Source organism: Aptenodytes patagonicus, chromosome 1 (assembly GCF_965638725.1).
Source record: "Aptenodytes patagonicus chromosome 1, bAptPat1.pri.cur, whole genome shotgun sequence".
NCBI classification, from domain to species: domain Eukaryota; kingdom Metazoa; phylum Chordata; class Aves; order Sphenisciformes; family Spheniscidae; genus Aptenodytes; species Aptenodytes patagonicus.
The window spans coordinates 224,898,625-224,922,701 of record NC_134949.1 but is presented as its reverse complement, the minus strand read 5'-3'; the positions used below and the strand labels follow the sequence as shown (position 1 = coordinate 224,922,701).

The 24,077-nt window shown below is 38.2% G+C and overlaps 1 protein-coding gene across 3 annotated transcripts in view; it reads left to right on the top strand.

The window, feature by feature from the left end:
- EMSY (EMSY transcriptional repressor, BRCA2 interacting) overlaps positions 1–24,077 on the top strand; it is a 41,618-nt gene that overhangs the window by 4,296 nt on the left and 13,245 nt on the right. For all 3 annotated transcript variants that reach the window (XM_076328483.1, XM_076328482.1, XM_076328481.1), the window contains exons 3-12: positions 516–615; positions 1,259–1,333; positions 3,560–3,735; positions 4,869–5,021; positions 8,443–8,702; positions 13,206–13,479; positions 15,510–15,818; positions 17,944–18,093; positions 19,640–19,813; positions 22,676–22,812. In XM_076328483.1, coding sequence (XP_076184598.1) covers positions 516–615; positions 1,259–1,333; positions 3,560–3,735; positions 4,869–5,021; positions 8,443–8,702; positions 13,206–13,479; positions 15,510–15,818; positions 17,944–18,093; positions 19,640–19,813; positions 22,676–22,812 — 1,808 coding nt within the window. The remainder of the gene's footprint in view (positions 1–515; positions 616–1,258; positions 1,334–3,559; positions 3,736–4,868; positions 5,022–8,442; positions 8,703–13,205; positions 13,480–15,509; positions 15,819–17,943; positions 18,094–19,639; positions 19,814–22,675; positions 22,813–24,077) is intronic.

Sequence of the window (24,077 nt, the reverse complement as noted above, 5' to 3'; positions counted from 1 at the left end):
TTATGATGATAGTATTTAACAAACTAGAGCTGATGTTCTCTGTGCTGATTAAGGGAAAGCATTAGGAAAAAATCAGTTGCTCTTTTGATACTGTATTTCTTTTTCCAGCCAAGCTTTTCCATGGAACTTCTAATAATGATATGTTTTAAAGTTTTTCTTATCCTGTTTCTAGAGAATTCTGAGCTGCTCTCCAAATTTGGGGACTGTTTCTTCAAGCTTTCTGGCTGAACTGTGAGCTCAGAGAGAGCTTGAAATACTCGGTTGGGTTTAAAAACTGGATAATCCTCTGTGATGATGCAATTGTTTCATAGAAAAGCTGTATGCTGCAGAGTAATTGACTGAGAGAATTCTAAATCATCAATCTTTTTTGAAAAGCACTAAATAATTGAAAGGCATGTTCCTTTTAATAATTTTGAAAATTAATAGAATACTGTCAGTAATACTGAAAATAACATTTTTTTTTTTTCCTTTGCTGTGAGCATTAAATAGAAATACTATTTGCTCTAATTCTTCAGAACTGGAGGCATATGCAGGTGTCATCAGTGCCTTACGTGCACAGGGAGACCTTACGAAAGAGAAGAAGGACCTTCTTGGAGAACTCTCTAAAGTGCTTAGGTAATCCTGACCTTTTTAAAATAAGAACCGATGACCTGTTTTCTCTTGAGGTATTGTGTGCTTTTCCTATCGGTAGTATCACAAAGCAAATCTTAATTTAGAGAAGTAATTCTCCATCTTGTGGAGGTTTGATTCCTATTCTGCTTCGAGTTTTTAGTAAGGAAAACAACTGTGCTTCTGTGGTTGGAGCTTTACTGTTTTGTTGGTGTTTTGGGAGATACCGAGTGTTAGAATCGTTACAGCTAACTCATGAGTGTACGCTAGCTTGGAGTTTCGTCAAGGTAGGACTTCAAGGTCTTTGGGCCCAGGTTACATCAAGAAAGAACGTTGCATGTTCTGTGCAAATTTTTCTACCGTGTGCTTTAAATTTATTGCTCTCATTAGGAGGTTGGATTCTAGTTGTTTTGCAGGGGTACCCTGTGAACAGTAATGTTCTTTTTATTCTTCAGTAATATTTTTGAACAATAATACATTCATTCTTTCTCACTGTGATAGAAAAAATTAAGTGACAATCTCATAAATGTAAATGCCTGTTCCCTTTCATCTCGAGTGGATTATTCATCAGTTTCGTTTTAGCTAGAAGTTTTAGATAAATGTTCACGTCTCCGTCTGACTAAAATATATTGCTATTTTTTTTTAATAGTATTTCAACGGAGCGACATCGTGCTGAAGTTCGGAGAGCAGTAAATGATGAACGACTAACGACTATTGCACACAAGTAAGTTACAGGGCATTTTCTACGTGATTTCCAAAGGTACCCTTTGGAAAATCCATTATGCCTTAACTGAATGATAGAACTTTGAAGATTGATGGTGTTTTAAAGAACAGTTGTTAAAACAGTGTATGGATGAAGGAATTACTGTATCAGACTTAGATCAGGGAACTAGAAACAGTTATTTAGTACCGTTGCATTTCGAATCTGAAGGCATCCCATTCACAAGTACAATATAAGAAACAGTCTTTTGCAATGAAAAGCTTTCTGTAAGATAGACCAGAAGAAACGGAGAGTAGAGAAGTCCATAAGCAGGATGAACACGTTTCCTTTATTTTTTTTGTTTTACCTTTAATTTTTTTAAAATCCGTTTGGAAAGGTTATATTAAGAGGGACTTAAGGGAGGGGAAGAGGTGGCAGAGATTAGTGGAAAAGAGTGTATCAGCACAGAGGGGGGAAAAAAAATGGTCAGAGTAAAAAAAACTGCAGCAAGCTAACTGATGACATCAGTGTCCACTGTTCTCTGCTCGATGCGGCTGCTGTGCTGGCATCAGCTGGGCTGGTTCCTCCTGGCGTTTGCTTTCGCAAGCTCCGCGTGATTTTGAGAGGTGGAGAGGAGCAAGAGGACAAGTGCTTACGTATCTTTGATAGTTGCTGAACAGTCTTACTATTAAGAGCTGGATTGTAAGTGTCTGTATTTTTCTTTCTTTTTCTTTTGTAACCGTTGATTTTTTTGACTCCTGTAGCTTAGGTGTTATGGGGAAAAAAAAAGGAAATCATACAAATAGCAGGCCACTTGGAGTTAGCGATTGTCTGGTCCGAGACTCGCCAAAATCAGCATACTGTTTTAGTGCTGCAGAAGGACATTTAACATTTTAGTGTTTTAATGTTCAAGTTTAAAGAGTTAGACATAGGCTGTTTACCAAACAAAACCCACCAAGTTCCTTACGCTTCTTTAAAGAAGGGGGGGGGGGGGAAGAAAAATAAGCGTTTAATTGTCAAGTCAGGATTCTTTTCTTGAATCAAGTTTCTTTTTCAAGTAGTAGTTCTGTTTTTAGCATTTTACAGAACAAGCATAAAGTTTGTCCTGAGGTGTTGCACTTCAAACGGATGAGATACTATAATCCAGACAAGGTGCAATTGTGAAGTGCTGAATCTTTTTTTTTTTTTTCCCCCTGTGGTAATTCTTCGTAAGTGATGGTTGGTAATACGGTATTTGACTTAAATAATTCTCTAACTCATTAGGAAAGCCGACGTTGCTAGTTTTGCTGTATGCAACATTTACAGTCTTATTTTTTATTTTAAAAATGTATTTTTACCTCACTGATGTAGCTCTGCTTGTACTATATGAATATATATGAAGAATGCTGAAGCGTATCAGGATTTAACAACAGAGCAGATCCTCTGCGTTTTACAAACTAATTTATGGTAGCTTTTGCTGCAACTTGCTTGCAATAGTTCACGTGTGAAGTTGTTTTTCAGAATATATTAATACATGAAATGGGTTGATTTGCTTAAGAACGTAACAGCGTTGAAAAATAATTTGCCTTTTTGGTTTTGCTGATTTGACAAATGACTCATGTAAAACAGTCATAAACAGAAACAATTCTCCATCTAGATAAGAACAGCATTTTTTTGGAAACGTTCTAGTTTGTGTGTACTGAGGTTAAGAGAAAATGAGAGCAGCAGGCTGGTTTCTGTTGTGGAAGATGCACAGGGTGTACTTAAATCATTTAATGTTCTGTTACCTTGTTTGGGACTACTTTAATAAATTGGAGACAGCTTTCTGTTCAGGGAAAGCAAGATTTGCATTAGAAGCCAAGGGTTTTTCCCTGCAACATAATAAATTTCATTAGTCTTATGAAATCTATTGGATGTCTAGGTATTTTTGTCATCCAGAAGTAGCGAGTGTACCAACTCTACCTGAATAGTAGCTAATGTAACATGGAGGTTTTGAACATGACATCCACAGACCTCTGGCCCGTTAAGGGCTCTGTAAAACAAAACAGTAAAAGAAGAAGCAACTCTTAAATTTTCTATGGGAGGATTTCTACATCAGGTGGGAAAAATGTAAGGGCTTTCACGAAATGAAGAAAGTTGAAGATTATTGCTCTAGTATGTCTTTAGAAACTGCTGTTTAGACTTCCACTGTTGAAAAAAGGCACTTAAATAAGAGTACTGAGTATTTTGGAAACTCGGCAGAATACTTACAGAATGTGCATTTCTGTTTAGTATGTCTGGACCAAATAGCTCTTCCGAATGGTCTATAGAAGGTCGTCGACTGGTGCCGCTGATGCCACGGCTTGTTCCACAAACAGCGTTTACTGTTACCGCTAATGCTGTTGCCAATGCAGCTGTTCAGCACAACGCATCTCTTCCAGTTCCTGCAGAAACTGGAAACAAAGAAGGTGAGAGAAAGCTGGGATTCTACTGCAGTCTATGGGAATATAAAAATTATGTCGCAGTATAAGTTGTTATCTTAGATTTTAAGTGTTAGATTTTTTTTTTAAATCTGAATCATTTTTATTGCACAGTAGTCATAGAAATATGAAAAAAATATTTTTTTTTTCCTTAAAAGATGCTTTTGCAGCAATCTGACAGCTTTGTGTTAGTGAGCACACTAGCAATTGAAATTTAAAAAAAAATGAATTGCCAGGAAATGAGGGGGAAATTCACTGGTTAACTCATTAAGCTCTATAGACTATAAAAACTTGGACCGATGGCTTAGGATTTTGTAAAGTTCTGTAAGTGATGAAGGATGTTTCAGAACACTTTTGTTTAGGAATGCGAGTAGGTTTTGGTGAAAGTCAAGAAAATTTTGTTGGTTTTCTTTTTTTTTTTTTAACTTCAGATTAAACATACCAAGTTAACAAGTTAAAAGATTGCTTTCTGCTTTCCCTATGCCTTTTAAATAATGCTAGTACACATTCCATCTAACTTGGCTGAATAGGCTCGAATTATGCTTCATGCAACTAGAGAATGTGTAACACTTCTTAAAATAGGCTGTTTTATCCTGTTTTTATGAGAAATACTGGATCGTTGTACTGTTCCTTATAAGCAAAAGTTTAAAAAAGCTGATTAGCAAAATCAGTTGTTCATTACTGAAGGAATATTTTGGTTTCTTCAACTGATGTATTGTTGAGGAGAGGCACTAGCTATTTTCTATCAGTTACCAGTCTAGATATGGTCATTTACAGAAAAGCAAAAAGATCAAAATATTGAATTAATGCTAAAATGAAAAATAACAAATTGTAAAGTAAAACATCAGATTAATACAAATACAAAAATTAAATCGGCAGCACAGATTTCTGGGGACGGGAGGAGGGGAGGTTAGATTTCTTGTGTTGTCTTTCAAGGCCATTAATTCCATGGCCATGCTTAGGTCAAACTGGGGAGTATTCAACAGTAACAGGATTGCAGAGGCAAAGATGTGGATAATGACCCAATAAGTCTTTGGCTTCCATTTCAATTGTTAAAATAGTGATAGAATAATGGGATTCTGCACTTCAGTTATATGGAAGGTGTCTTTTCTCCTCTTCAGTGGTGGTTTGCTATTCCTACACAAGTACCACTTCAACCCCAACATCTACCCCTGTTCCAAGTGGCAGTGTAGCAACAGTGAAGTCCCCCAGACCTGCCAGTCCAGCCTCCAATGTAGTCGTCTTGCCAAGTGGAAGTACTGTTTACGTCAAAAGTAAGTGACATTAGCAACTGATTAACAAAAGGGAAAGAAAGGGACAGTCTTGTGGCTGAAGCATGGACTGAGTTAAACACTCTGACCTTGGGCAAGCCATTTAATGCCTTTTTGCCTTCGTTTAGTCTAAAGAATGAATTTATTGCTTCCCTTTTTCAGAGAAATTGTTTTCAGGATAAATCCACTCACTGTAAAGTGCTGCAGGGAGCAGTAATGGCAAGGACAACAAGAGTGAAAAGTATTTTGAAAATAAAATATAGGAATTGCTGTATATCAGTGGATTTCTAATCCAGCCTGTTCAGAACTTGTCTTTAAGGTGGCTCTGCTGGTTGCTTCTGCAGAGGACTTCCCTCTTCCTTCTGCTTAAATAATGCATAGTAGTCACTTATTTGAGTTAGAAAAGGTCCTGCCTTCCCACTTTCACAGTTGACGTAGACTTTTTTAGAATACAGTAGTTTGGCAAGCATTTATATGCTTACATTAACTGTGTCTGGCCATTTTGTGATTTATTTGGAAGTGCATCTTAGTGAGGCTTGCATTCCTGGGCAGCTGTGAAAAATCCATACGAAATCCCACCAGATACCCATCTTCGTGTATTTAAATTTGGAAATCCAGGGCATAATGCCTAGAAACAGTCTTTTTTTTCTTGTCCCCCCCTGCTTCATTCTTTGGCTAATAAATCAGCTAGTTCTAAAAGCAGAATACATCCTCATACATATGCCCAGCTCATCAAAGGTAGTTTTATTTAGCTAATAATTAAAAATGTTTCCTTCTGTCTTTCTTTGGTGTCTATCAAAATGCAGGTGACAAAGATTAATGGTGAAGTTGATAAGTGCTATTTTTATGCTTGCTGTGGATACCTTTACTATTTTAAAAATTATTTTAATCTTTATGCTATATGTGCGTTTGTTTAAACTTCTAGCTAGTCAGAAATGTCACATTATACATAAATATAATGTTAACTGCAAACCACCATCTTTAATGGCTATATCAACCCACGGAACCCATTACATTAAGATTTTTCATTTTTCTGATTTAATGCACTAATCACTCAGCTTTAGTTTAAAGATTCAGGGGAAAATGTTCTTAACCTCTTAAAAATTTAATTTGGACCTCTGTTGAATTATTACATGGTAATGAGTATAAAACCAGTCTAGACACACAATAGAGGGATGAAACGTTCTCATTTTTATTCTGTCCATCCCTAGATTTTTTTTTTCCCCACTTCGTGTGCTTCATTTTGTTCTTTGTGGTTTTTCTTTTTTTTTTTTTAAGGAATCTTGTGTCTTTGAGAATGTGCTATATCAGTCACATTAGTTTTAAAAACCTGCTTAAAAGCAAACTCGGGAGGCCTGAGTTACAGTCGTGACTTTGCCACTGATCTGTTGTGTGACCTCATCCAAGTCACAGTCTGATTGAGCCATTAACCTCTCCGTGCCTCTGCTTCCTTGCTTGTCAAGTGTGAGTTAGTCGAGCTGCATTACCTTTTAGCTAAATGCTTATGGAAAACTTTGTGCAAATGCAGTTTCTAACATGAAATTATAGGAATAACGTTCTTGCAGAACCCCAGTGGTGAAAACAGGAGATGAAATGAGCTGCGCTTAATATAAAGTGTTTGGTGGTGGGTTTTTTTTGTGGATGAGGACCACAAACAAATAGCTTTCTCTTCAGTATTTCTCGGTGACCCACCAAAATAACATCTGTGTCCTAACATCCTAGCTGCATGTGGATTTTTGATTCAGATGGATTCTGAGGTTCTGAAATTCCTTCACATTTTCAATGTAATCAGTGACCTCACAGTTACAAGTTTATGTAGTGCACTCGCAGTAATGCTTAAAAGCCTGTTCATAATGGACCTTAAAGTCTTGTAACCAAATCTCTGCTTTATAGATGGAGATCACCGCTAGGCTTGTTCAGGGCCATAAAGTAAATTGTTGCTTAAAGCTTTGAAATCCGGACTGAGAGATCCACGCTTCATCTATACTGCTACAGCCAGCTAAAGCTATTTTTTGGAGTTCAAAGCAAACTTAAAATAGAGCCTTTGCTTCTCTTCTCTAGTTCAGTTTCCCATCTTTGTGTGGATACAACTGTCAGCCTTCTGAAGCGTACCTGCAAATGAGTTGGTACTCGTACGAGGAGAGAATCCCATTTTTTCAGAAATCACTTGCTGTGCTACTGGGCGCTTTCTTGTCCATGTTAATTCCTGCATCTTCACTTTTCAAATGCCAGAATATTTAGTTATTTTAATTAGAGATTGACTGTAATTAGATCTTGACCCTAATTAGAGATTGACTGCCAACCAAGTTTGCTTGGGTTACCAGCAAGACTGGTTTTTGCCGCGACAGCATTTTTGTCTTTAAGTCCCAGGCATATGGAACAAGATCTTCAGTCTTGTTCTGCATAGGGGGGATTGCGTCTTTTCAGCTTATCTCTGTTTTTTAAAATTGTTTAACGCTGGCTAATTTGGTAAACATAAATGCTACCCGACAGCTGTAAGATTTTCAGGGTAATTAAACTATGTCTTTCTGTAATGTATACCAATTTATGAACCTTTTGCCTATTTAGGAGAGTTTCACATGGATTTAAGATCTGAAAGATCTTAAAAAATGAAAGATCTTAAAACACTGCAGAAAGGGCTATCCATTGCTCAGCTGAATATTGCAGCATCCTTTTTTTTTCCTACATGTGCAGTAGATGATTGTGAGGGAGAATGAACACATTTGAGGCTGGATTTCTGTTGTTTTTCATGATTGTTAGGTGCTGGTTTATATCTGTTGCACAGAACGCACCAAACAAGGCAGAAGCTGATAGAGATGTTTGACCTTCATAGTTAAAGTCTGTCTAAAAAAAAAAAAAAAAGGATCTCAAGATGATGCGTTGAGGTGAAAGGGAGAAGGGTACTGTAATTTGTCATTACAGTGGTATGAAAGTAGGTACAAAGGCTGAAATCGGAGAAGACTGCAGGAGGATAAACTTCGATAGTCCAGTTGTAAACAAAACCAGCAGCAACAGCAGCAGTGTACTGTAGAGTTTTAAACTGAAGTGTGCATGACGTTATCCCAAACCTCTTGTGTGCGTAGTCTCATTAGTCAAACTTCTGGAGACAGAATGAAATCCCTGTACTGGCTCTTATGTTCTTTTAATCTCTTAAACTGAATGAAGTAACCCAGTAACTGAGTAGCTTGGGTTTTGTAGGGTTTGTTTCTTTGCTTTATGGCACTTTAAGTGTGGTCTGTATCGAGGACTAAGACCATCTGTGGTGTGATACAGGTTAGTTGTGACCACAAGAAATAATTTATCCTCTATTTCTTTTCATCTTATTTGAAAGTGGGTATAACCTCAGCAAGTTTGAAGTGTTTTAGAAAGCATTGAGCGCTGCAAATGGGGAAAATATAATTTAGAAAAAGTACTTCTTTTCCAGGTGTCAGCTGCTCAGATGATGATGAAAAGCCCCGCAAAAGGCGGCGAACAAATTCTTCTAGTTCTTCCCCTGTTCTCCTGAAAGAAGTCCCGAAGGCAGTGACTCCTGTCACTAAAACTATCACAGTGCCTGTAAGTGGCAGCCCCAAGATGAGTAATATAATGCAGAGCATTGCCAACTCCTTACCACCACACATGTCGCCTGTGAAAATAACCTTCACTAAGCCCTCAACACAGACAACAAACACGACAACACAGAAGGTATGTGGGGGAAGCGCCAAATGTTACTTTATTCTGATTTTTTTCAATGAATAAGATGTGATGTTTGACTCTTCCTTTCTATGAACTGTCTAGCTGGTTTTTAAGGATTGTGCTTGGGATAAGGTAATCCCTCTTTAAAACGAACAAAGAGAAAACCAGACTCTTGTATGAATTTAGTTCACCTGTGTGTGAAAGGACCTGGATTGACAGCCGTGGAGACTGAAGCCCTCTTTTTATCCACAGAACAGGTACAGCACAGGCAGCGGGAGTGCAAGCTTCCCCCAGACTGCCCCACCAATGTGCCTCAACCCTGACCTGAAGGGACCACTTCTAGGGATGAGAGGGGATTCAGTCTCCATGCTCATTCAATTCTTGGCCTCTCTGGTGAGACTGCCAACAAGGTTGCCAGTTAGTACCCTTTGTGGTGTTGGGTTTTGTGATATGGACACTAGTCCACTGAGAACTGGATCACATAGGCCACTGAACAGCCTTCAGATGGTAACAACTATTGGTCAAAGGTAATCTTTCTTATTTCTATTTTCCTTATTTATAATTATTCTTTGCAGTAGTAGAATTCCAGGAGAGGTGGCATGGGCTTTCCCTTGCCAAGCCTTTTGTCTAGAGACTAGTTTTTTGGGGTCTATAAAGCTTATTCTTGGAGCTGATCGAAGTCTGGGGGGCTTTATTTTCCTTTCAGTACTAGTGTGCCATTTCTCATTCTACATTAACAGTGTTATAGTGATCAAAATCAGTTGCATTATTTCAGCTGAGTATGCCCAGCTTTCACCAGAATGCAGTGTGTGGAAAAGGTTTTCCATGTTGACATTTTGTATTGGAGTCAGATTTTTACATGCCTAATCTATGGCATGACTATTTTCCTGTGCTTTAGGAAGCATTTCAGATGTGTCTACTTTTTTGTCCTTAAGATTTAAAAGAAGATTAATGGCTCAGACCAAGTTCATTCTTGGTACGGTTATTAATTAAGGCAGACTTGGGGGGGGTGGGGTGGTCTGTGGAATTAATTTGGCCTTGGTACCGAGAGACTGATGGTAGGCTGGCCACTAACAAGCATTTTTTGTCCAACTGTGAGAGTTTGACTATTGAGCTCAAACCTTCACACGGTATTCGTTCTGTTAGTCGTCTTCATTGTTTTATGACTCTGTTTGGATTAGCAGAGTTCCCATGTCCTGATTTTTGGAAACTTTAAAACCAAGGAAGATTAACTGAAGTAATGTGCAATAAAGAACTTGCTTTCTGGCCTTTTCCCACTTCAGAGCTCTTTGATGCTTTCATTTGATTCACCGTTCTTTAACAGTGTCCTTAATCAGATTTCATCTCTGAATACGTGTATGGAAATTCGTGAGTGAGCACAAACCATCAAATAAAATGTCCTGCATTCAATGCAGCAAATCCACAGCTAGGATAGGGCTTAACCTACCCATCCTGTTGCCCTTGTTGGGCTCATCTTTTGTGCAGGAAGAATTTTTTTTTGCCTTAAACGTCTGTAGTGTTGTATTAAGTATGAGCGTATCATGGTAGTTAAAGATGGAGTGTATTAAATCTCCAAAAGGAAGAGAATGGACTGTTGATAGGGTCTTCTCTGCAGTTGTGCCTCTGCTTGTTCTGACATGGAAATTTTAGTTTGCTTTGCACAGTATTGTTTGACTCTCTTACTAATCTGCAATGATAGGAAGATCATCGCTTGTTTCATCAGGGAGCCATAGTAGCGTTTGTATCTGAACTTGTCACACTGCCCTCTTTTGTTGGATTTAGATATGCCAAAATACGTAACTGGACCATTTTGGTGGGAGAAATCCCTTTTAGGAGTTTTAAATTAAATGTCAGACTTGTTAGACTCAAATTGGAAAGGTACTATTTTAAACAAGTGCTGTTGGATATGAGTGAAATTGTTGGATATGAATGAAATTCTTCGTTTCTGCATGCCAGCTTTCTGAATTGTTTTGACGTTTTAGTGGGTTGGAGGAAGATTTGTCATAACAACTAATAATGTCACAGCTCCAGTTTCTGGTTTCTCTTACAGTAAAGTCCTCTGTCTAGGACACAGAAGGAATCTAGCTAGTGAAGCTTCTGGCAGTTAATGCCTTTATTTCTTCAGGGACTAGGCTTTGATATCTCTCAAAATAGAGCTGACAGGACTAATTTCAGTGTATGTTAGGAATTAGTTTTTACCTTAACAATTAAAATCAACAACAACAAAAAAGCAACTAGCTTTTTTTTTTTTTTTAATCAGGCAGTCTTTCTGCTATAAAAGATGTGATGCAGTTTTGGTACCCATGATGAGATTACTTTGATCATACGTGAGAAAATAGTAACGGAAAAATATAATTGTTGTGATTTGAGCTTTAATACTTACAAATTTTTACCCGAAAGTTCTTCTGGATATACTTAATACATGAAGATCACTAAACTTTGTTCTGCTGTGTTAATTTTGAGAGAATAAAGAGACCCAAACCTGCTTAGTCACAGGACAGCAATCATTGTTGAACTATAATGCTTTACAAGCTTTTTTCCTTGCATGATTAAATAAAGTGTTATTAAGTGATAATCTTGGACAGATGGTTTTATCTCTCTTTGAATGAAGAACAGTAGTGTTGAGGAGTTGTGATTATGCCCAGATTCATCCTGCATTTCTGTACTTACTTAGTTGAGACGCTGAACTTGCCCTCTTGCACTATGGATTCTGTAGGAAGCTTTATGTGAATAGTCTGCCTTTTTTAACGGCAAGTTGTCCTTTGACTGTGTTCCTAAATTAGTTATCCTAGGTGGAATGGACCTGGCCCTAAAATTCAAACACTTGGGAAGTATTTCTAGTGTTAACTGACCATTTAAGAAACAGGATAAAACTCCAGAGGCATATCGTAGGATCTTTCCACTTGCAAGCCTTGTACCAGGATCAAGCTGTGTCGTGTTCGGCTCGTCTTGTGTGGTCATAGCCTAAGAGCAATTTCAGAAGGGTGTTTTGATTAAATCAAGGTTAAGCAGAAGGCAAAAATGAGAGTGACGCAGAGAAAATGTTCTCCCTTAGGAATGCAATAAAGTGGTAGAGCAGCAGCTGTGGAAACCTTGTCCTTCAGGCATTGGTCAGTTGTGGTCAACCTGCTGTAGCTCATGGAGGTGTAAGGTTTTGGTTTTCCTCAGATCAAGATATTAAAGGCTGAGCTAAGTAACGGGGACCATAAAACTAAGCACTGGGGGGAAAGGAGAGGCAGAGGCAACCATGGTGGTGAAATTTGCTGCTTTTATTCCATCCATGTGGTTATCTATCTCCTTTTTTAACTTTTTTGGTTTTGAACAAATTATAAACTCTTAATCTCTTATTGCTTGATCTGTCACTTAAGTCTATTTCTGGTGCCATTATCATATTATTTCTTTTCTCTATCAGGCAAGGTTTCAATAATCTTTGGGTAGTAGTGTAAGACTTGGTTTGAGCTGACCCAGGTTTTCTTTACTCCTTCTGTACCTTTTTTCTATCTGCTTTTGTTACATCAAGTCATTAATAAGTTTTAATTTCCAAAGTTTTAATAAATGAAATTTTTTTGGGGACAATTGCATTATTAAAACAATTCTCAATATTCTTGCATGGTAAACTGAAAATATGTTGTATTTCTGTGCTGTGTGTTTCTATTTTAACTGTGTGGTTGTAAGTACAAGGAGGTACCTATAAGCAGAATAAAAGGAATCTCTTTACATAAACAGTCCCCATATTCAATACTTAAGAAATGCTTAGTTTTCTAGGTCAGTTGCATAAGAACAAACCTCTTCCAATGTTGTAATGAATTCTGTGTTTTTCTATGTCAAATTAGATTCATGGTGTTGCAATTGTAACTCGCACTGGGGTAATGTTTATTGTCTTTAGACAAATGGTTTTCAGACAGATAGAAAGAATTTCTTGTTACTGAGAGCACTAATTAAAGCAGAAATTGTTTTAAACTTAAACCAGGTTTTTCACTGATGAAATATTGATTGTTTTACAGCCTTGTGGATCAAAAATATTTCCTGTTACTGACTCAGCAACTGCTTGTTAATTGTTAAAGAGAAAAATAAAAATCATCTATTCTCTCATTGCCATTTCTTGATGTACGTACAAGGTTTGGGAGAATGGTGTTTAAAACTTGAGTGAAATCCCTTCAGTTCCATTTAAAATGGGCTTCAGGCTTCCTGGCCCATTTTAATGAAGCCAAGCAGTTCATTCCTGTCTGTTTGCCTTCAGACATGAGATAATTCTACTTTAATTAGATAGTAATTGTTTTCCTCAAAAAAAAACCAAACCAAAACAAAACACCCTGCTGATTTTAAGGAAATGTTTGTCACTGCTTCTTCAAACTAATTGAAATGTTTTGTTGCCAGCAAGTGTGAATATGACACTCTTAATAAACGTGTATCCCTAAAACTAAATACACATAGATATATTACTGAAATTTTATGCTTTTAAATAAACGCAAAGAACAAATGAATTTCTTGTTGTTCTTTTTCTTCTTTCAGGTGATAATAGTAACCACCTCTCCAAGCTCAACTTTTGTACCCAACATCCTTTCAAAGTCCCACAACTATGCAGCAGTTACGAAACTTGTCCCAACATCAGTCATTGCCTCAACTACTCAAAAGCAGCCAGTGGTTATAACTGCTTCTCAGTCCTCTTTGGTCAGTAGCAGCAGCAGCAGTAGCTGTTCCACTCCCTCCTGTACCGCAAATACTATTGCTGTGACTGCTGTAGTATCATCAACACCATCAGTGGTTATGTCAACAGTAGCACAAGGTATGGCAATAACGTTATATTTATAAAAGCTCTTTCACTGATGAGTTGGACTTTGTTTTGAGAATAGCATAGGGGAGATGCACTTTATGTTTACAAATGACGAGTAGAGCAGAGGAGAGGTGAAGGAAGTCTACTGATGAAACTAATCCGAGATATTCCACAAAAGTTCTTGTTGGACTCTTTCACTCTTTACTTCAACAGTTAATGTGCACATCCTCTTTTTGAAGAGAATGTGATGAGACGGTGTGGCATAGCTTTTTATTTTGAAAAGATTTCACTTGCAGCATTAAAACACTATAGGCTCAAAATGTTTGGCTTTAGGAACTCTATCTGATGCGTGGAAAATGGACGTTTCCAATATTTGAAGATGACTGCTTCTCTTCAAGCCTGATTTACAAAAACATAAAGTTAACATCAAATAAATACAATTTACGCTTGACATGCCTAGTCTTTAGAATATTTCTTGTGGTACCTAATCTTGATGACACTTCTGAAAGGTAGAGAAGTGTTTATACCTTTTTATCTGTGTATTTTATCAGCATGTCAGTTTTCAAGTCCTTAAAAATTAAGATCTGAGTGGTCCTGGATTAAAATTCCTAGGTTTCTGATTTCTAATTCCAACTATGTATGCTAGCTCAGCTGATTCAACTCCACAGCCACTACCTAACCATTTGGAAGGGAAGCTGTGGATGAATGAAAGGGCCTCAGTGACCAGCACTTGAAAAATACGCTGCTTGACGATGACAAGTATCAGATGGCAATTTTTCCTGGTCCATATCTTCCATTCTTGTTCCATTCCACAAAAAGTTGGGCAACCAAATCGAGGCCGAGGAGGTATTTTACCTTCCATATTGCTTCTGTTAATCAGATCCTGAAGATACTGATAGAGCAGAGTATCCTGAAGATACTACAGAGCAGAAGGGCTTACAGCAGAATTTCATATTGTTTGAACTGTGGATTTTTAGGTGGGTTTGATCATGGAAGAAGAAGCTATAATTCTAAAATATATTAGGTGGAATATCTCTTAATATGTTTTTTTCCCCAAGATTATCAGTGTCACTGCAGAAGATGTTGGTGAAACATTTTGTGTCATAAACTGATAATCATTCCGACTGTGAAGAAAGTTAAATTCATGAATGAAAACAGCTGACCAAGGAAATGGAGAAACTGTCTTAGATGATGCAGTGAGAAAAGGGTTGCTTATTTAGGTTGCCAGAATTGTAGCTTATGATGATTTCTGTCATTATCGCTGCCATCTGTAAATGTAGAGAAATAAGAGAGGAGATTTTCTTTCTATTTTCCACTACAGCTGGGACGTGGTTAAAATCTGCCTTCATAAGACATGGACTTCATGTTTGTCTCTTTTGGTGCTTATGGATGTGCAGTTTAGAATTCTAGATGAAGCCAAATTTTGCTGGAAATGTTGTTGCAACTATGTAAGGGAATGACCGAAATAAGTATTAAGATTTATTTGGGAACTTTGTCTTTCCATCTTACTGCAAACTTGTTTTAATCACTTTATTACTTGTAAGATCACCTAACCTATCAGCACAAAACATGTGTGTTCCACAGTTTTCTAAATGACATGTCATTACTTGATTCATTCTTTTAAAATAATGTTGTGCTGACTAACAGGTACTCCCTTCTAATGTTGATGGGTTTGATATTTGTCATCCTCATGCCCTAACTTTTTGTAGTTACGATTTTCACTATAAATATTTTGCTTTCTTGAAGCTTTAAGATCAGGCTTTGAAAATATTTGTGAATTATTTGTACTACAAAAGGTGCAGGACATAGACTGCGATTGTGGTCTTTCCATTAGCTGCTGTTCTGCTGCCACACTGAAAATCTGTATAAAGCTCCCTTGCCTCTGAACAGAGTGCTTCTGCTATGTGGGAGGTTTTTTTACGCATGTATATCTATGCATCTTTTGGTAGTAAAGACAGTTTAAATGCAAAAGTATTTAAGAAATCGTAATATTTCTCTTTTGTGCTGCACTGTTCAGTCTTAAACCATTTACTCTTTCACAGGTGTCTCTACATCGGCAATTAAAGTTGCTTCTACCAGACTACCTTCCCCCAAAGGTTTGGTTGGGAATCCGACTCAGATCTTAGCACAGTTTCCCAAACAGCATCAGCAGTCCCCCAAACAGCAGCTGCACCAAATACAACAGGCCCAACAACAACAACAACAGCAGCAACAACAGCAGCAGCAGCAACAACAACAACAACAGCAGCAGCAGCAGCAGCTGGCGCAGTCTTCTGTAGCTCAACAGCAGCCACAGCAATCTCAGTTGCCACCTGGCATCAAGCCCACCATTCAGATCAAACAGGAATCAGGTAGTTGGAGTTAATCTTTGGTCATATTGCTGGTTGGTGAGGTCTAACCACAACTCAAGAAAGTAGGGCAGAATTCTGTCCCAAAACGTGCATGGGGAGCTATTATTAAGGTATAATTACTTGAGTACAGGATTTGGCGTTAAACCTGGCTATAAGTAGATAGTGAAGGATGTCTCAATGTTTTCAGCGAACAGTAATTGAAGAATTTGGTTCTGTCGCTGCTCGTTTGGTTCAGGTATACAGACCATGCTTTAGGAATAAATGTTTTATCTTTAGAGATTGAAAGGTATGTAAATATCTTCAAAAGTAACATGATTGGCAACCTGGAAGACACCAGTTTTCTGAAGATCCCAGAGCTGTTCAACTGTATCAACTGGAAAAATAAGTTAATCCGTGTTTTAATTCTTTTCTTGGGTCCAGAAATCAACCTACTTTTGAGGTACTTGTCAAAACAAATACAATTAGATCTGAGACTGGAAGTTGGACTGGATTCTTTTTGTAACATTGATTCATTCAGTTGACTTTGGGCAAGTCGTGTAATCTTTCTGTGTTGGCTTACTCTGCTGTAGAATACAGTTCTCATCTCCGTAAGATGTAGTAAGAAGTAACACTTGTAAAGTTACCTAATTCTAAAGGAAGAAGTGCTATAAAAGTGCAAAGTATTTTTATGTCCATATTTTACATTAATCATGTCAGTAAAGTTATTATTTTATATTCACACTATTTAGATCAAAGAATTAAAATACACCATAGAATGAAAAAATAAACAGCCCTACTCCTGTCCTTTGATAAACTTCCTTTTGGATTATAGGACTATTGCCTAAGAAAAAATATCCACTGATGAAGACCGATAAGAGGCCTCCATCCTCCAGTCACTGAACAATATTTGATCAATAAGAGCTCCACTCCTTGCATTCTACCATGGGTTTGGGCTCAACGTTCTTTTTAGTTAAAGTTTCTTTGGAAATACCATCTGATACCTATTCTTTCTGGAAGATGTGAAGCAATTTTCACAGAGACTTTGCTTTTTATCCAGTTTTGTGTCTGTATGATGCAAAGGCTTCAATTTCTCTTTCCTAACTTCATTATTTAAGTTTGGAGCTTACTCGCTCCATGCTGCTTTTATGGTCAACATAGAAAGAAGAAAACATCTCTGGAGGATGTTTCATGTCCTGAGGGGACAAAATTGTTCACCTAGAAATATTTGTGTACAAATATAAGTGCCTACATTTAGATGGGATTAATTCAGGCTGGGTGTTTCATGGCATTTGACCAACACAATGCAATGCATTTACCTCGTCATGGAACAGAACGTAAGATGCAAGTGTCGTGGATATACTTTTGAACAGATGACATGAATCTCCTGGTTTGCAACTGAGAGGTGGATCTCGCAGAGGTCCTATTCCACTACACAAATTGAGAGAGAGGGAGCAGAGTCCTTGCTGTACTAAGGTGTCTTCATCCTTTGTTCTTGCTGACTCTACCCAGAGCTTGTTTCAGCCCAGTTCCTTTGTGGCTTCAAGATAACCAATAAATCAAGAGGAGAGAGAGCAGTTTACTTAAAGCAACGTTCCCTAGCCAGTGTCACAGTTGCTTCCTTACACCCACTAATACTCTTTGTGCAGAAAGCTTTTTTTAATTTATTCAGAGGGATGAAATCCCAACTAGGCTAATTAAGACACGTTAGAATTTACAGACTAAATTGATGAAGAACTATGTCACTTTTAGGTGGTTCATTGTATGTGAACCAATTCAGTATTGGTTGTAACCTCTTGGTTCCTGGGAAGCGTTCTATTTTTTGAATCATGGACCAGAAAAGGTTAAAAATCACTACAACAAATCAATGATGGAATGGAATCCCATGCCTCAATGGGAGTGGCTAGGAACTGAAACAGGCACATGAAAGGCAAAGATGATGACTGTCCTGTTATTTGCAAAACAAAAAAAAAAACGAAGCAAAAAAACCAACCCAAACAAAAAAAAATTCTTTTCAGGATCAAGAATACATGGGCTCAGAATAGAAGCCTTGTGAGGCTACTTGCCCACTAGGACTTGGTCTGAGAAAGCATTTCAGAAAGTAACTTTTCGTGCCTGTATTTTAACAGTGACCTTTCTCCTTTCCTAGGTGTTAAAATAATCACTCAACAGGTGCAGCCCAGTAAAATCCTTCCCAAACCAGTTACAGCGACCTTGCCCAGCAGTAGCAATTCACCCATTATGGTGGTTAGCAGTAATGGGACTATCATGACAACTAAACTGGTCACTACTCCCACTGGTAAGTTATGGCTCTGAGAAGGGAAGGGAGGGTAAACCCAGACATACAGGTGATCAAACATGGTTTATTAGGGTAAAAAAGGCACTTCTGTCTTGTGAACAGTGCACACAACAGCACATTCACAATCCTGTTGATATTTATTCTAGATTAGGATTTTTGCACTGAGTGCTCTTTTATTCTTCTTACGATCTTTTTGAATTGGTACACAAAAATATGATCGTTCCTTCCCCACTGGGTTTATTTTAAAGGAAGTTTTCTTGCAGCTTATACTGATACTTTGCACTTCTGTAGCACCTTATATTAGACGATTTACATTAATTAAACTTCTTAGGCACCTCAAGCAGATAGGTCAGCATCATTCCTATTTTACATATATGGACCTCAAAAGGCAGGTGACTTGCTCATAGTCCTGCAGTGAATTTATAAAAAGGCCAGTAAATTGAATTTTTAAACTCCCAGTGTTTTTCTGGGGATCAAATTGTATTTGTGTTTTCTTATTGGTTAAAGATAGAAATAATGCAGGCTGTTCAGATTGTAAACTTGTATGAGGAAAACTTGAAAGGCAGCTTTATCCTAGTTTTCAGAAAACTCTAACTTCCTGAATTTTTAGTGTGGGTTGGGAATATTAGCATAAACTAATGGTTAGTATTCTTTTTTAACTTTCGAAGTACTTCGCAAAAACATTCTTAAGTACATAAAAAATCTAGCAGTTTTGCAGTTCATTTAATTGGTAAAACCTGTATTGTGCTCTCTTGGATTTGAACACATGGCTTTCTTGTTACAACAAACTGTTTTGCTCTGTGATCTTTAATAATTAAGGTCTGTAGTGCACTATCTGCAGCAGTACGAGCAGAATGGAATTACAATGTTTGTGTAGCTGTTGACTCACATTATTATTTTGAGCAAGTTTCTTTTGTGGACTCAGTTCTGTTTCCGTTCTGAGAAGGAGTAGGTCTGAAAAAAACAGCATTTATACCACGTCAGGAGGTTTCTTTTGTACTGCTAAATGCTGAATTTTGTGCTGCTAAATCCATAAAATTGCATTATCATCAAAAATTATATTTTTCTCTGAGTGATATTTAGACCAGTCATTGGTGGTGTTCTTTATAAACAATTTATCATATAGGAGAAGTGAGAGTATAGGTGTCTTTCAAGAGAGGAAGGGGATCACTTCTGGTAGTGTCATCTGATGCCTAACTCTTGGGCATCTAAGGGAGCAAGTCGCAAACATACAGGCAGAATCTAAACACCTATGGAAAATTAAAATCTTAGGCACAAGGACGTGAATTAAAATATGGCAGTCATAGAACATTTGGTAAAATACTTCAGAAGGCTCTTACGTTAAAGCTGGTATATACTTGAATATTGCTCTGTGGGTTTAAAAAGTACTAGGAGAATTGTAAAGGGTGGTAATAAATTGCAGTGTGGGGTCTCCTTGAATAAAATCTAATGCTTTTTTTTTTTCCTAAACTAACTTATTTTTCCACAAATACTAGTAGAGGATCATGTTCTAACAGTGAACTTTCTTGTTCTCTCTTTAAAACAGGAACTCAAGCAACATATACGCGGCCAACGGTTAGCCCCTCTATAGGGGCTCGGATGGCTGGAACTCCAGGGGCTGCTACTTACGTGAAAACTACAAGTGGTAGCATCATTACTGTAGTACCAAAATCACTGGCTACGCTGGGAGGGAAGATTATCAGCAGTAATATTGTTTCTGGTAGGCATATGAGTACTTTGATATTAAGACTTATTTCAAAAGTAACTTTAGACTTGCTCTTTAGACTTGCTTGTTCAGGGCTTTTCTGTGGGTTACGTGCTCAAATAATTATTAGGACCTTTATTGGAGAAGTTAATTCAGAAGAAAAATAGCTGAGGATGAAGAATAAAATAATGGGTAGAAGTTACGGAGGTAAATTGTTTTTAAGGATTGCAGTAGTTCTTGCGTTAAAGAAGGAAACATCTAACGTGAGGGAATCTTGTGAGGAAAAGAGAAACGTGGGGGAGGAGAACTACTATATTGTCCTCTGTTAGAGGGCAGAAAGATCAGAAAACCGTATTAGCCCCAATTTAAAGCATTTTATAATCAGGATGCTGCCCTTTTCTATTCCACTGCACGTCCAAAGAACCAGAATAAAAATGAACTGTATATCTTAAATTTGGCTATGCAGTCTTGTCGTGGTTTAGCCTCAGCCAGCAACTAAGCACCACCCAGCCGCTTGTTCATTACCCCCCCCGGTGGGATGGGGGAGAGAATCGGAAGGGTAAAAGTGAGAAAACTCGTGGGTTGAGATAAAGACAGTTTAATAGGTAAAGCAAAAGGCGCACACGCAAGCGAAGCAAACCAAGGGATTCATTCACTGCTTCCCATCGGCAGGCAGGTGTTCAGCCATCCCCAGGAAAGCAGGGCTCCATCACCGTGTAATGGTGACTTGGGAAAACAAACGCCATTGCTCTGAACGTCCCCCCCTTCCTCCTTCTTCCCCCAGCTTTATATGCTGAGCATGACGTCATATGGTGTGAAATATCCCTTGGGTCAGTTGGGGTCAGCTGTCCCGGCCGTGTCCCCTCCCAACTTCTTGTGCACCCCCAGCCTGCTCACTGGTGGGGTGGGGTGAGGAGCAGAAAAGGCCTTGACTCTCTGTCAGCACTGCTCAGCAATAACCAAAACACCCCTGTGTTATCGACACTGTTTCCGGAACAAATCCGAAACGCAGCCCCATACCAGCTACTGTGAAGAAAATTATCTCTACCCCAGCCAAAACCAGCACAAGTCACCGCCTTACCTTGTTCTTCTTTTATCAGTGTCAGCCTGGCTTTCCCTTACCCCGTGTTCTAACTTGAAGTTTTTCCTCCCAGCCTCACGCAGACCCTGCTGCTTATCTTTGTTAGTCTGCTGACCAGCCTTGACGCTCTCTGCCAATATAGTCTCTAAACATAGGGTCTCTTTAGGACCAGGACCAAGCACACTCACACCAGTCGCAACTTCTTAATACCTGTTTTGAACTTTAATAGCGCTAATGCAGAGAAGGTCTGCTGCATTTCCTAGCTAGGTGCACGTGTACAGCAAGATCTGCTGGGTCTGTTCATCCTGTCTAGTAATATCTTTACATTAGTCCGAGGTCCCATTGTTGGTGCTTAGCGTGGCACCAGCCAGCTCCTGTCACTGGAAGGTGCTGCCCAAACTATCCAGTAAACCCCGTCTGGGGTGTAGTCTGGTAGAGGTACCTCAGTTTTTCAGATTCTGATTTCTACAAAATGATATTTAGGGCAGATACAGTAGCTTCTTTGGGAACAAGTAACTTTTTTAGCCTGTTGTGGGCATGATGAGTTGTTAAGAAGATTTCTAGATCTACTAGCGAGTTTATACGCAAATGCAAGTATTATTTTCCTTAGCACCAGCTAATGCAGGGAAACCCTTGGCTGGTCCTGATAAAGATAATAACGATTGTCCTGAAACAACACAAGTTTGGAATGGATGCCTGCTTTTTTTTTTTTTGTTGTTTCGTGGAGGGGTTGGGGGTTTTGGGGTGGGTTTTTTTGCAGAGAGCGCAGTCTTTAGATGCCTCTGAAGTCACTAGAATTAAGTAAATCATGATCTTGTCTCAGCATGTCTTCCCTTTCCCAGAATTAGTAGAATTATTAATCTGAAATATGTAGTGGAGTATCTACAGGCATGACTAATGGGTAGAAGGTAGTGAGGGGAATCCTTGGGTTTGCAGCTCTGCTGTGACTGAGTGATACTTTCTTCAAGGAGAAAGTGGAAGGTGTTGATAAAAAGCTGAGAAATGAAATGGCAGTCTGATAACAGCGATGACTTACATATCGGTGTGTGTACTCTTGTAGTCTGTGGAGGGCTGACCAGAATTACCTGTCACTGCAGGTAAATAAAAACCTGATACAGGGAATGGAACTAATTAAATACTGGGAGAGGAACAGAAATAGCCAACACAGCTCTTCAAAAAAAGGAAAAAAAAACACAACCACTTCTAAACTCAAGTTTTAAGAACTGATTGTAAAACAATAGCATATTTTTCTTTTTTCCTTCTTTCAATCCACTACTCATCACTTGTATTGCAACAGTTCAGTGCCAGAAAGAGCTGGTATTTCTCTTGACCGGAGATACATTCGTGGTACGTAGATTCTTCTACAGAGGTTATCTGTAGAAGAATATTTGTCTGTGCAAGTAGGACCTTGAGTTGAGTATTAGTGGTGTCCTTATCCCCCCATAATTCTAGCCTTTGAAAAGTTAGGCATGATAGCCTGAGAAAGCTGTATTAGTCTGCTCCGTAATTTGTGAGAAGGGGCTGACTGTCCTAATATAGAATAAACTGCTTTGTTCTGGGCATGCCTGTTTTTACTGTAGGTGAAAGATTTGTGGAGTGGGCATCTAATCTTTATACGTTGAGTTGGGTGACATAAGTTCCCATTCCAGATGCTGCCTTTTTTTTTTTTTGCTTTTTTGTTGTGCTGTCAGATTTAAATGCGATGATTCCTATATAGCTCACTAACTTCTACAGTGGAAGGAAATGTACATGTGATAAACTGCACTTTTTTTTTTTTTCCCCCCACAAAAATTTAGGAACTACAACCAAAATCACTACAATTCCAATGACATCCAAACCCAATGTGATTGTTGTGCAAAAGACTACTGGAAAAGGAACTACAATTCAAGGGCTTCCAGGCAAAAATGTTGTCACAACGCTGTTGAATGCTGGGGTAAGAAAGAGTTTCAAGTCTCAAATCGATTGTCAAGTGACAGGCTGTGTGGTGGCTGCTGCATTCGTTCTGCTAAAGTCCATGTTAAAAGCAAACTGTGCATGAGCTCCTTAACAGATACAGCATGCCTTAATGTCAGGGATGTTTGAAAAGCAAGTATGTTTTGCAGGATATGAAAGATGCTTAAAAGAAGCTGGGAATGTTCTCAAAGGAAATAAAAGCTTTTGAGCTTGCCTTTTTTTCCCATGGTTAATGATTTTGTAATCCTGAAGGGATTAAGTAGAAGAAAATTACTAGAATCTTGCCCTGTTTGTGCTCTAGTGAGAACCGCGGTCCTGTGTTATAAACTTGCATCTCCAACTGTTTATCTTCTGGATGTAAAGGGCAGAAATAAACTGTCCCTTCACAGTAAGGGTATGACCTTTAAATTTATGTGGTGTGTAACACTAACATCCTGTACCTGAGTACTGTATAGCGTTGAATTATTTTTTGGATAACCTAATGTGTACTAAGAAGAAAATCAAGTTTCCAGCTTCAACTGGGTTTACCTATAAGTGCTAGTAAATAAAAATGATGAACATGCTTTATGTTCCTCGATAGAACTGTGAGATTTAATGTCTTAATCACGTAATCTTTAAAAGTTTACCTGAGTAGCAGAGCTGAGTAGGGAGGGTTGGTTTTTTTTTTTAAACCTTTTAGGATTTTTTTTTTTAAGATTTTGAACTTTCCTAGTTTACAAAACTGAAAGCTGTATTTTCACACAAGTGGAAATCTCATGATGTTACATGGTAGGAACCACCAGAATGCGGTGATATTTCTGAAACAAGTATGATTCTTGGGATTTCCAGCTACTCGATGGGAATTGGTAGGAATACTGGGAGAACCGGCAACTAATGTTGTTCCTCATCTGGTTGGTTAGTGTGCAGAGCTAAAAAAAAGCATGCTCAATGTCTCTGCTCTTCTTAAGCTATCAGGAGTCTAGTCATACGTCAGCGCTATTCCAAAGTCAAATGTTTCCTGTGAAACAGCTGTGAATCTGCATATTTTTTTTTTTTATTAAGTGAACTTTTAGTTTAAAAATAAGTCCATACGTAATTAATGTCTTGGTCATGAGGATAATACAAAGATCTCTATTTAAATAATTTCTCTTTAGAATCTCAATTGAAGTTTTGTAGATGTCTTGCCAAAGTTAGTGTTAATAGAAATAAGAGGTTTTAAAAAACACTTGCGAAGGGTTTGAGGAAAGTTCCAAATTCTATGAATTC